This window comes from Amphibalanus amphitrite, unplaced genomic scaffold, assembly GCF_019059575.1.
Source record: "Amphibalanus amphitrite isolate SeventyFive unplaced genomic scaffold, NRLGWU_Aamphi_draft 000981F_arrow, whole genome shotgun sequence".
Taxonomy (NCBI): Eukaryota; Metazoa; Arthropoda; class Thecostraca; order Balanomorpha; family Balanidae; genus Amphibalanus; species Amphibalanus amphitrite.
In genome coordinates this window covers 256,927-271,266 of record NW_024882475.1, presented here as the reverse complement: position 1 = coordinate 271,266, position 14,340 = coordinate 256,927, and the positions used below count along the sequence as shown (strand labels likewise).

Below are 14,340 nucleotides of genomic sequence, written 5' to 3'. Positions count from 1 at the left end.
ACGCAACATGAAGTGCTACATCCCCTATCCCTTATCCCCAATCCCCTATCCTACTATCTATATCCTATTATCCCTACTATCCTTCTATCCCCTATCCCTAGTACCTACTATCCTTCTATCCCTTCTATCCTTATCCCTACTATCCCTACTATCCCTTCTATCCCTACTATCCCTTATCCCCTATCCCTAGTCCCTATCCCCTATCCTACTATCCCAACTATCCCTACTATCCCCTACCCCTAATATCCCCTATCCCCTATCCGCACAAACCCACCTGTTGGGTATAGCGAACATGCCGGCCGGCCGGGGACACTCTGTGGACACGGAGCCGTCCGCTCGCAGCTGCGCCGTGGGTGTCTCCATTACGGACGGGGTGAGAGGGGGCAGGGTGGAGGCCGCGGCCGCCAGGTCGTCGGGACCTGGTACAGACACAGGGGAGGCGGGTCAGGTTAGGTCAGGGGAGTGGGGGGGGGGGAGAGATCGCGGCGCAATATGACAAGGTTACTTAGCTTACAAACACAAAGGATTACTTAGCACACAAAATTATCATAATAAAAACATACATACCTACCAGACAACATAACTATCCACCACAGGTAGGCTAGCAAGAAAATATCATCGTTACCAATACCTTTCGGCCGGCTTCTAATTTGCAAATAATTATTATCACAATACCAAAACCACTATGCTAAACATCTACACATTCACCCCGATACTGGTAAAATATTTTCCGCTGTTCCACTCACCATCATAGAGCTCAAAGTCGTCGGCACACCTCGCCTTATAAGGGAAGGTGCACTGGGCGGATACCGAGTCGAACTGGGTGCCCGGCGCACACGAGCGGAGGTAACCCGAGCTGAACACACACTCCAGATACTTGTCGCAGTGACGCATTATCGGAAACCTGTGGAGGGAGGGGGAGGTTAGGGTGAAAACTGAAATGTGAGGGCTAAACATCATGTGGTCAGGGTGGTATTTGGGGAAGACTCACTGGAGGTATGCATTTGTATGCCGGTCATTCTATAGCCACTACTATACATCATTCATGAATATTTGAAGAATACAACAAACGGGAATATCCCTTTACTCGTGCGCAAAATAAAATTTGCGTAGCGCACCCGGCTTCAAGAGGTGAAGCCAGCTACATGAATCATATCCTGATCCGGTTTAGGTGCGACTCACAGCAGCTAATTTACCAACTGCAGCTGTATCCGATTCACTTTAAAACCTCACCGCCTATTCATTATGCAGCCCGGAGCAATATTTCACTTGCAAATGGCTCCGCCAATATATGGGCAGCCATGCTTTGTGGAACTACGCCACTACCAACTTAGTTGCAAACGTGTGGATTTGGCACGGTGGTGCCAGGCCCTACCAAACAATGCGGCAATATTTACATTTCCTGGCATTCTTAGCAAAGCCTTCCGTGGTCCAAAACATGCGCATTGGAAAATTCATTTCTAACTCTCCTGGGACTAATTACAAACACAAATTACTAACAGCAGCATCGTAAGTTTGACATCTAAATGCATCATCTCTACACATATTTTCTCCTCTCTCTCGCTCTCTCGCTCTCTCTCTCACTCTCTCTCCCTCCTTCCCTCTCTCTCTCTCTCTCTCTCTCTCTCTCTCTCTCTCTCTCTCTCTCTCACTCTCCCCCTCTCTCTCTCACTCCCACTCTCACTCTCTCTCACCCCCTCTTCCCCTCCCTCTCACTCTCTCTCTCCCTCTCCCTCTCCCTCTCTCTCTCTCTCTCTCTCTCTCTCTCTCTCTCTCTCCCCCTCTCTCTCACCTCCCGGTGGGACTGGGGCAATGTCGGGTCACATCGGGTCCCATCTCGACCACCGGCATGCCTCCCCTGGTCACTGTCAGGGAGGGCCGGGGAGGGGGAGGGGCACGGGACGAGCCTCCCCTTCTAGGGGGGAGCACCCCCACCAGTGAGGTGTCGTCGAAACTCTGCGGATCCCGCCGGTCATACCTGAGGGTGGAGAGAAAGATATACGGTCATTGGTCATACGATGAATTGGGTCATCGGTCATGCCTAAAGATGGGCGATCATACCTGAAAAGGTTTAACAGGTCCAATGGACGATGCATGCGAGTGAGACAGTCCATTGAGTTTCGAACCATGGAATGACCTTAGTCCGTACTCCGTATTCTAGTCCATTGGACTTAACTAGTAATACGTGTTCACGCAACCCACTGGAGTTGCAATCAACCGCATGTTGCTAGGCGACTTGATTCGGTAAGAGAATGTTTGCATAGCATCTGGATCGCGGTCATGCGAGATTGCATGAAGCGAACTACAATGAACAGTAAAGTTACGCGAAACGCGATCGTTTTTGTTGCTATCTAAAACTTATCTTGAGGTTGACCTAAGAAAAAGTGACAAAACTGCTCAAATAACTATCAATTACCAACAGAGAAGTGCAAGACACTGGGAAGCTTACAACACGCAACTCGCAAATGCGCACCAAATGCTGCCAATTCGACACAAAACAGCCATCACCAGAGCGCACTGAGAGCACACCGGAAGTCAGACAAAGTTCGACCGGAAGTGTACCGGAAGCTGCACCGGAAGCTGGGTGCCTTACCGGAACTGCCGTCGCGCCTGCCGGTACGAGGTGACGTCTGTGAGCTGCTTCTTGGCGTTTGGATCGGGGCGAAAACGTGACGACCGAGCCGTCTGAGATATACTGGTAAAAGACGGAGGAATTCCATCAGTTTGTGAGACATTTGTGAAATATTCAACGTAGAAGAGTTATCTCGTACAGCTAATTGCGTAACCTCAATATAAACAAACTGAGGGAAGGCTTTGACGTCCACTCTGTCGTAATGATCACTCATTTTTTACAAATATTTTTGAAAATATCTAACTTAGCATTGCTTCAATATGCCTGAGTTGGCTATTCAGTTATTACATTTCCTACAGTTATGATCGTGCGATCAGCGTTACAAATATGTTGCGCCATTTCAAAATAAGGCATCATCTTCCAACAAGCCTTTATCGATGCATTAGTCAAATAATTCCCACTTACAACATTCGGTTTGATTCCTTATGTGTCCACTTACCCGTTGATTCTGTTCTTTTTCTGTTGTCGACCATTGTGCACCCTCACCGGCCGTCGGGTAGTGGTGGTGAGGTGCTCCTTGTAGGCCGGAAACTCCGGGTCATCGGGAAACAGCAGCTGGCGGAGAACAGTCGAGCTTTGGTTAGTTTGTGAGTCAGTTATTGTTCTTGGTAAATATTGTTCAGGACACCAGCTTTGTTTTTTTATTGGTAGCTTTCGGAAGACATCCGTCTTCCTTCATCAGCCTGTCTATCTAAAGCACTAAAAATACACATAAAAGACGAACACAGAAATAAAATAAAAAATCTGGAGGATCATTTTTTCGCTTTTTTACTTTTATCGAAAGCTACCAATAAAAAACTAGTGTCCTGAACAATTTTTACCAAGAACAATACCACTGTCCCAGCTCAACAACATCAACTATAGCATTGTGAGTCAGTTAGTTTGGTGGTTGGGTGGTTTTGGTTGGATGCTATGCTGGCATCATGGGGCAATCACGTATTAAGCGATTACGGGACGATCACGGCTCACGGGTCAAATACCACGGGAGATCACGGGACATACCGGATCACGAGTCACATACCACGACTCACAGAAAAAGTATGATAGACAAAAGTGAGACAGCCACTAACGCGGTGAGGTTAATTAAATTGACATCAAACTCACACTAATTCACACCCAGCTCCAGGGAAGGTATCGAAAGCCATGAGCAGGTGCATAACTAGGCTGTAATGAACGAACTAAATGCGTGCTTGGTGGCCAATTTTCGTCTTTATTTTTTTTTTATTTAATAAAGCGGCATGTTAAACATGAAAAAATGCGAGCAAAAGCTACTGTGCCATTGGCTTACGTGGTGCCACTTCAATATGAAGCATTGTTTCCTTCAATGGAACCGGCACTAAATTGCGGAGCAAAACACATCGTTGTCTGTAACAATGAAACAATGACAAAACCAGTCGGTAACAGACCTAAAGCAAGGTTACATTTAACAGCCATAGGAAGCTTTCCCACGGTAGCGGTTTTACAAATAACGGATGTTACAATACTATCTACCCTGTGAGCTGATCTTCTGTATAGATATACGGAATATACGTACCTAACATGAATGCAACCAAATGAACGCACCACTGCGTTTGACGGCTCTGATAAAACTCCATGCATTCTGCGCTTCAACAATAACTAATGAGTCATGTTGTGATTCGAGCTCAGATGCGCACTGGTCTTTCTTAAGAAGACGTTTGTCAAGAAGTTTAGGAACGTTGAGTAGTAATAGACAAATATATATATTGAGACGGGTTACACAGCACATTGGGTGGACGCGTTTCGTCTAAATGACTTTTTCGACACCCTCTCGGAAATTGTGTTTGTATTGTTTTAATTTCCGAGAGGGTGTCGAAAAAGTCATTTAGACGAAACGCGTCCACCCAATGTGCTGTGTAACCCGTCTCAATATAAGTTTAGGAACATTTTTCTCTTGGTTGTGATATGATGCTGATCAAAGGCAGTGCATGCATGACACTGACATGTAATACGTGCAACTGAAACGACCTACATACAGGTTTTTTTTCTTTGTTTTATTGACAACGACATAGCACCCGATACAGCCAAAGCAAGGCACTTGTGTAAAGGTACGCAGCGAATGGTAACTGGGGTCTTTTACACACTTTTATACTGGACTTGAGACAGAGCTAACAAACACAAGTTAACTAAAGGATTCTCGTCATGAATTTACTGGTATACTAGCAGGGAAGAAGCAATGTTGATTCGATTTCGGCTGAATGATAATGTTTCATTGTGACCAAACTCGCCATTGAAACTGGAAAGGTTAAATAAATAAATATACCTACTGTGTGACATGCAGATACGCAATTAAGTAACTGGATATTGGATAATCATCCTTCTCATACCTACTTAACATTAGAGTCCATTGGTTAACTAAGTTAAGTACAATTCATAGTCGAACCAGTTTTATAACAGACACTGCAATACATTTCAGCTGTATCTAATCAGCCTTCGATCCCCTAATTATACAGAGTAGTGCATCCATTTAGGAGCGTTTCACTAAGTCTTAGCTGTACATCAGGTTCCAGGCGAACGCCATAAACTTCCGCGATGCGACGAAAGCTAAAGACAATTAAACGCAGTATAAAACATTCATTCTATAAAAACAACTTATTGCGGCCAATGTAAGTCCATGTGTGTTATTTCAAGGCGTTTCAAGTGTTACGAGCAAACGTTAGCGTCAATGCATATGCAAGTACCCTAGCATACCATTACATCTTCAGCATCTCCTTTCAATTTTCCACAGAAACCAAATCATGTCATAAATGATTCCCCATCACATTCAGCTCCCTGTTTTTCCTAACTGACCCCATCCTTCATATCAACATCTCATGGCAATAAACGTCCTTCATTCATAACCCTTCATCCCATCGACCTAGAGCCTGAAACTACTGTCCATCTCTAGACCAATGCAAACGAAGTCGTCCGCTCAAGGTTGTATGCAAATGACCAAACGTAACCGACAGACCGACTGACCAACTGACAGACCGACAGATCGACAGACCGACCGACGCTGTTGGACTTCCACATAAGGTGACCGGTCGCAGTGGTGATAGTGATTTCCACCAGTGACAGTGGTGGTGCCCGGATCAGGCTCGCTGTCTTTATAAGGGCATGCATGAGGGAATGGGGGAGTAAGGAACAGGGAGGGGGGGGCAGGGGAACAGCGAGTAGCGAGAGTGAAAGAGAGGAAGGAGAGAATTGAAGAGCGTCGAAGAACTGTTGTAAGAGCGTCGTTGGGTGTGAAAAGTCTTTGACACATCCATCAAAATCACTGAGGTAAGAAGCTACTACGACCTCAGCGCTTTTATTTCTTTTGTCCAAATAGACGTAAATTGTATTCCATGACCATTATTTTCAGCGATATGTTAAGTGCAAATATGACAGAAAATCCAACCTCCGTACTATCAAGAGTGATAGCGACTCAGTCATTTATGCTGCTCGAGACATGTACCTTGACTTCCAGTCAAGTGCCGTATAAATATACGAGTTTATGCAGTTCCCTTGCAGATGGACTCATTTATATTCAGGATCTATTCAATGGTAGGTAGGGACGGGACAGTTGACAGCCTAAGCAGGTTGACAAGGACGCTAGCGTAACAGTAACGTCTTGACAGCAATATTTCATAGCAGGTATGTTACTAAAACTTATTTCGTTTGTTACACAATTTGATGATTTTGATTTCGGGCTGCATGCTATAAGGTTTTGACCTTTCATGAAAACAAACATCACAATGTATGACATTTCATTATATGCTGCTTCTTCTCTGTACCTATTGATGACAACACGACAAAGCTAAAAAAAGTTCCAGGCAGTAGAAACAGGGACGTAGCCAGCATTTTGCTTAGGGAAGGGTTAGAGGTCGCGGCCCAGTGTCGTACCCCCTTCAAAAAAGGAAAACTCCTCGGATAGGTATGGCCCACCATTTTTGGGGTGTGGTCCAGCTGTTGTTATTCATTTTTATTTTTTATTAAAAACAAAATTTCCTTCAGGGGGACCATGCCCCCGTGCCCCCTCCCCTGGCTACGTCCCTGAGTAGAACAAATTTGCAAATTTCAACTGAGGTTCACAAGCGCCAGCAGTGATACGAAACTTACACACTATGCCGAGGCTTTAGCTCAAATGTCCGATTTCCACATAGGCACCAGTGTGAACGCACTCAAAGCGCAATTACGCAATAGCGCAACATCTGATGCGTTCGTTACGCATATGCATATCCGACCACAATATCGGATTCCATAGGACAGGGGCACTCGAGGACGACCGTCACGTGGCATTGAGCGCTGAGACGTGACTGAGATCCTAATTTGGATTTCACAGTTAACCCGCGCCCTGCTGGGGGGGTGTTTGAACACCCCCCCCCCTTGTGGTTTTTCGCGAATATCTCAAAAACGGCGGCGCGGAGCGCCGCCGTTTTTGGTACACCTTATCATACATCAATTCTACACATGTTGTGAAAATTTCAGACCAAGGTCATTCAAGGTCAGGTCACCAGGTCACTTGAAGTGACCTCACCTCATAAAAAGTTTCAATGTCTGTCATAGCTACACCGAGTGACCGATCGCTTTGAAACTTTCAGCGATTGCTAAGAGCAATAGCATGTACAAAATGTATATCTCAGAATTTTGATATCGATGACCTAAGGTCAGGTCAATTTTGCGACCTCCCCATTATAACCCTCGCCCATGTAGGGGGGGGTTGGTGCAACCCCCCCCCCCCCCCCTGAGGTTTTTCGGAAATAGTGTAAAAACGGCGGCGCGCAGCGCCGCCAAATTTTGGGTACCTTATGGGGCAAGCCTTGCGCATCTTTTGATCAAAAAAAATTTGACCGGGTCATGTCAGGTCACGGAGTTATGACGTCACAAAGGGAACAGCCTCCGGCCGGATTTTTACAAACTGAGTGCCAACGCCCGAGGTTTCCTGCCGGTGGTACGGACATCGGTTGATGGATCGTGATGAAACTTCCCATGCATGTTGGGGCAAGTATTGGCTATCATATGGTATAAGAAACTTGACCAGGTCAGGTCAGGTCACGGAGCTATGACGTCACAAGAGGAACAGCGTCCGGTACTATTTTTGAAAAGCGCCCGAACCACTATTTTGCTAATTCTTGTCAGCTCAATGGGAATATGCAGCAATATTAGCTTCTATAGGGAGCAAATGGACCTCCAAAATCCAAAAATACAATCAGATTTCAAAAATTTAAATTTTGATTTTTCGAATTTCTGCCGCCGACTGTGACCTTGCCGACTTCCGGCGCTCCCAACGCGCCATTTTTAGAGCTAGGGAAACGAAATACATACCAAACGATAGAGAATTGATCAAGGAACACGATAGTGAAGGTTTCAAGTCGATATCTCCTACCTTTTTGCCGCAATCGCCGCGGAAAGTTGAAAAAAGTCTATTTTTCCGAAAATTTGACCTTTGACCGGTCAAAAGTAGGTCAAATGTTGACCTAGGACCAAAAAATATACCACCAATCGCGAGATCTTGGCGAGAGCAATCCGATGGTCTTTTCCGCTAAGCTCTACGACGCTCCGTTTTCAAACGCCAAGGGGGGGGTCGCACCAACCCCCCCCCCCCCCTGCATGGGCGAAGGTGGCAGATCGCCGTTTACGGGCGAGGGCTAAGTCAATGGGAGAAAATTGAAATGCGCCTCTTTTGGACGAAAGACATTATAAACACTCCCAAACACTGAATTACAAGTGGTTTAGACACACTGAACATGAAAATGGTGTCCGTGACCCCTGTTTATGCCCTGAGGTCATCTTAGGTCACGAATGGTATCTAACAGTTTTTCGCAAATAACTTTTGATAGAGGCATGCTAGAGCGATGAAAACGCCTTACATGTGTTCAGCTCGACGATACGGATCGACTGATATGCAACATGACCCTTTCCGGTCAGGTCATGACCTTGACCTGAGGTCAAATTTTCAAGTTGACCTTTCAAGGTCAAGTTATAGTTCATTCGATGCGTCTTGACGAGAGGAACACGATGCCGGTAAAAGTAAGCTCGTACAAGGCTTGGGTCAAAAGTTATTGCAGAAAAACTGTTTCCGAAAAAATCGGCTATTTTTGCAGTTTTTGCCCCCTGCAGGCAAAACCGTTGACGGTAGGTCAAATCTGAGAGAATTACTCAGAAAGGGCGTTAATAGGGCTATCGAATGCGCTTTTCCGCGGCGCTGTAGCTCTATTGGTTCCCGAGTTATGCGTTGGCTTCTTGGAAATTTTCGACATTCGACCTGGAAATCGGCGAAATTTTGCCTTCAATGACCTCTGGTGACCTGACCTTTGACCTGACCAAAAAATTGACCGAAGTGATTTCCTCATTATTTTTGACGCTCTTTCGAACGCCGCCTTCCGCGTATCGCTACGTGGCCCAGGAGCCGAGTTAGAAGGGGGGGGGGTGTTCAAACACCCCCCCCCCCCCCAGCAGGGCGTGGAAATCCAGGACCCCCAGCAGGGCGCGGGTTAATTTAGATGGTACCAAAATCAAAACGGAGGAGAGCATTCATAAAATAAGCTCTTACCACAATGTGTCTGAAGTCTGAACTAGTCTGAGTCTGAAGCCATCCAAGCAGCCTAACACCAATGGCAGAGGCAACGCCAAGCAAATATGTATACGCAAAGGTAATTTATTCTGTACATATCGCACAGCAAAACTTGCTTCTGAAATTACTTAACCACACGAACATGTGAATTCCAGGACAATTTCGTCAAAATTGACTCATCTTCCAACCATCCATGAAAATTCATTACATAGTATCGATTCCCGTCAGGAAACTCAAACACCAAATAGAACGGTTCCATAAAACCGTCTGCAGTGACCGCCGGTGCACCCTGGGAATTAGACGCGATGCGCCGCGGTCTATACCTCCTCTGCCCCGCGTCTTTCCTCCTCATTGCGCGCAACAATCACAGGAAAACGACCACTTTCCGGCAGCGGGCGGGGGGGGGGGGCGACACTGCGCTTCGGGTCGTCTTCTATACGATAACTCAGACGGGGCTTCATGTGTGGGCTGTGGGTTTTATGGGAGAGGTACATAACTCATAACCAGGCCAAAGGAATGACGTGAAATGATCATCACGCATAGCTACATGGGGTCTGATTGCCCCATAACATCAATATTGCATGCCATTGCACACACTTATTCAGCTATTATTTCAAGTGTGGGAAAGTCAGCTAAAGGGAAAAACGGCCCAATAACAAATTCTGAAGTTATTTGTTGCACGAATGGCCTTTTTAAAATAAATCACAAAGTTATCATAAAAAACATTCCTAAACAACAACGCCGACGAAAAACGAGCAGTCAAACTTTTAGAGAGAACACAATCTATATTACTATTTGAGGAGGGTGCGTCTGTCCGTTACCGAGGTCCCGACTTGGTGGTGCTTTGCGTGGACTACAGGCCAGACCGTTGCACCTAGCCCGATGAAATTTGCACAACTCATAGATCAAGGATGTGCGACGTGCCTTTGAGGGGTCTCAGCTCGATCGGGTCGTTAGTGAGCGCGTGGCGCGTGCCCAAAAAGTGCAAATTCGCGTCATAGACTTTACATGTATAAATCGGCGTGCGAAATCGGGCGAAAACGGCTAATTTTGGCCGACACGGGTCCAGTCCCCGTGCAATATCTTGGTGACCAGGGATCCGACCGGCACGGGAAAAACAGCATCGTGTACAGAATTGAACGGGCTATTGAATGGTGTGCAATGCAGAGGATAGCACGCGCCACGTGCACCGGGGAGGGCACTTTTATTGGAAAAATTGCGGTTTTTGACGGATTTTGGGATTACATTTATTTTTAGGTGACCGTCAGACGGAGCGAGTTGAACCAACGCCTATAGGCAAGAGAAATGTACCGCCTCTCATGGAAAAATTGTGAAAAGCTGATTGATCCAAATCAAGGTGGTACAAATCACGGAAGAAAATGGTGTTTGTCAATTTTGTGCCACTTTATTAATCACACGGGTTTTGCTCCTTGACCTGATATATCTGGCAATAAAAATGGCACCGTTGGAAAGAACATTCAATTCTGTCCAATATTCACTCTTCATTTTTGCAGATTAGCAACAGTATTCTTAAAAATGTAAATGTTCCAAACCATTACATTGCCATTTTTAGCGAAATACATCGATGGCCCTCAAAAGACTTCACGCCAGTTTTCGATTCATTCTAAAGTAGAAGGCATGATAATACGACACGGGCACCTCGATGCGATGTATCTTTTTGTTTTCTTACAAAATGCTTGGCCGTCAAAAAGCAATCGAACGAAATGGATATCTACCAACCAAATCGACACAGACCAACCCAATACCCACGGGTAAAAAAAATCCCCCCTTCGCGTTGCGGAGCACGCGGGTAACCCTAGTACCTTTACCATTCGACATAAGAAAAGCACCATATTCGACCTATATTCCAGCACCAATGTAAATCAGCACAGTAACGACACGCAAGAGTGTCGTTACACGATAAAATGCCGTTGCATCACAGCGCGTGACTCTGCAGGTGTAGGCACCCCTATCTGATGGCATTGTGGTACTCAGAGCTGAAGGGCGAGGAACGTATCAGACTTGTAAATAACGGACAGAATATGCGGGGAGCTGAATTCGGCAGTGCATGTCACATACTGTAACGAGAGTGGGCACTGCACGAGTGAGCCCATTGACGGTTACTGGGTGCTTAAAACTGGCACGCTTGTGCAAATGCATACTGTGCAGTAGTGTTACGTTTGAAGTTTTTGGTAAATAGCTGCTTGTGCATCGTTGCTTATTTTGTTCCAAGCGTATCAAGGTTCAACAGTTTTCTAGGGTGATGGAACAGCACTGTAGTTGAGTTTCTAGCCTTATTCATGGTGTGTGTTACACATCTTTTCCAAGAAATCGCCATATCCGAGAAAAAACAAGTGCGACGGAAAGTTACAGTAGTTCGTATTGCTTTATGGAAAAAAGTTGTCGGGCGAAGGAGGCATGACACACTTTTGTAGAAGCTATTGGGTGTAAAATATTCGAAACTAGCACGCATGTGTGGAAGTAGCCTTCATTTACCCTGGATTAAACTTTCGCGGTTGGGAAACGTAACATACCATTCCATAAACGTTGGTAACGTCTGAAACACATCACGTGGCATCTACATAAAAACAATCTGAATCAGCTGGTAACACTGAAAACGACGCAGGACCTTCGTCAGAAGTGGAACTGTAGAGTGTGGATCAAGGCCATATATAGGGTGTGGATATTTATGGCAAAAAGCACATCACTCACTGTAAAAGTCCGGCTTGCCAGGCCTTTAGACGTTCTTTTATCACTAACATCAGGTTATATTCTACATCGGGACCCAACGTTTACATCCTACATCGGGACAAAGAATGAGGACGAATTCAGAACCCAAACAGCCCATACGAAGCAAATACATTCACACCACGAATATTCCCCCGAAAACTGTCCAGTACTCACCGTTGAAATTGGTTCCGATGTGATCACCAACAACTGCGTGAGCAGCACTGACACCAGCAACACCTTCATAACTCCAGAGTTCACCAATCCTCCTCACCAACCACCAGCGGCACCAGTGGCACCAGGAAGTCTCACCGGGAACCGTTCGGTATTCGGCACCAAACCGCGCACTGACCGACCGACCCGCTATGAGCTCCACATGCAAACAGCACACCACACTCCACTGGCACAACTGGTTGGGTTTCAACTGAGGCCGTTCGAACCGGGGCCGCTCGAACCGGGGCTATGTCGAACCGGGGCTATGTCGAACCGATGCGCTATGTCCAGCCGTGCTGGTTCAAAACGATTCGATGCGTTGTCGAACAGATCCGCTATGTCGAGCAGGGGTTATGTTGGTTCAACACGACTCTCTGATCGCTGATCGATGTCGAGCCGATGCTATGCTAGTCCAGCGCTCCTCTGCTCCCTCCCGCTCCGCTGGCGGAGTACGACTGACTGACGACTTGAGGACGACACCGCGGTGTGGAGGAGGGTACACCAGCACACACAGCGCCCCCTCGCGACGACCGCCGCCACCGCCGCCGCTGTGGTCGCAGGAAAACCGACGGTCGGTGCTACTACTGTATCGCTCCCGCCGCTCCCGCCGCCGCCGCCGCCGCCGCCGCCACTGCTGAGACTGTCCGGTCTGTTCAGACTACCCAGACTACCCAGCCCGGGCCATTCCAAACAGGCTTCGGGAATCCAGTATAAATAAACAGAATTAGGTGCTGTGTCGGTCCACAAAACGCGACCAGACGGGCCTCACTGGGGGGAGGGAGGGGGGGGGGCGGCTCAGTGAAGAGTCACATTGCGTGAGTGCGGCGTTCGCAAAAGGGCTATCGATGAACGATCAGCGATTCTCGGACACGCCATGGAGTGGATTCATACAGCAGGCATCTGGACGGTCGGTATTTGGTATATCCGGCCTTTAATAAGGAACGGAGTGACACAGATCTCGGATCCGGAATTTGTGTATGTAGGGCTATAACCCCTGCATTGCGCAACGCAATAACTCACGATCAAAGAGCACGAGACTGTCGAATGTAAATATTTCTTCAACGGCTGTTATAAATGATGGTCAATGGATCGGAAAGGATCAACAAGGAGCTGAAGGCGCCAGAAACTGACCACTTCGGGAAAGTGCTTGCTATTTACGTAGTTGTGTTTATTTATTCTGACAGACGGTACATATACCAAATAACGAGAAATGCCGTCGCATGTGTTAGTGGAATAATTGTTGGGACGTAACGATTCATACCAAAAAGACAAGATACGTGACGTCTTGTGTCGACTATATATTGAGAGACAGATCTGACTATTCTTGGAGACAATTTGGCATAATTGAGAGATTGGCTTTTGGGTCATTGCAACACGAAATTCTCGAGAATTTAAGGCAAGGTGCTACCCTAACTGTATTTACGGTTTCATTTTGCTCGGCGATCTAGTCAAGTGAAACTTCTTTATGGTAATAAGACGGCTAAAGCAACGAAGACAAATGTTCCGTTCGCGAGTACTCGAGCTCTTTTTTGTTGAAGCATGGCAGGTATAAAATTCGTTCAAATAAGTTTTCGTTTGGTACTTACACATTTTGCCAGATGTGTAAAATAGCAATGTGAAAGATTTAAGCCAGCAAACACTGACATTAAGCTATGTCACAAAAGTTGGAAAACATTTGAGCTATTTTAGTCCACCATCTCCACTCTGACTCATATTTGCATGCCGACTCGTGACAGAATTTCCCAAACCATCTTCTAGCAAAAACCACTTCCACTTCTGTGTCCGGTAATGCCTTCCAGTACCACGGAGTGCGTTCAGTTCAGATCCGTCTCGTCTCCTCAAAAGCGGAAGTATCTCCCATCATGCTTCCCTCGCAGGAAATGAGGAAACATATCTGTCTCCGTAAAAGGAAGCCAGAAAGGAAGCGAAGCGCGTTTGTTCATACGAGTAATTCCAGAAGCCCCTGACGTCAAATGATGAGCAATCCGTATGGCGAATTACAGACGGTTCGTTGGTGATGATTCATAGTAAAACGCTTTGTGAAGGACAAAGCCAATGGGTACCGGTGACGGTGACTTAGGAAAACACGGCCGCAAACTCGCTAATCGAGGCATCCTATTATTCATTGAGGTGGAGCAGTTTTGGAACGCTCTCTTACCAAAATGGTGATCGGCGGCATATAAGGAAGGAATATTATCGTATACTGTCCTGGAAA

General features: G+C 46.4%; 1 protein-coding gene across 1 annotated transcript; it reads right to left on the bottom strand.

Annotated features, from left to right (window-relative positions):
• Positions 1–274: 274 nt before the first annotated feature.
• Positions 275–12,767, bottom strand: LOC122368846 (the record flags this gene model as incomplete). The annotated part of the gene is made up of 6 exons (XM_043343119.1): positions 12,090–12,767; positions 3,072–3,187; positions 2,594–2,695; positions 1,793–1,978; positions 747–904; positions 275–419 (listed from the first exon to the last, which is right to left on the bottom strand). Coding segments are annotated over exons 1-6 (776 nt in total), but the record flags the coding sequence as incomplete, so codon positions are not given.
• Positions 12,768–14,340: the final 1,573 nt, after the last annotated feature.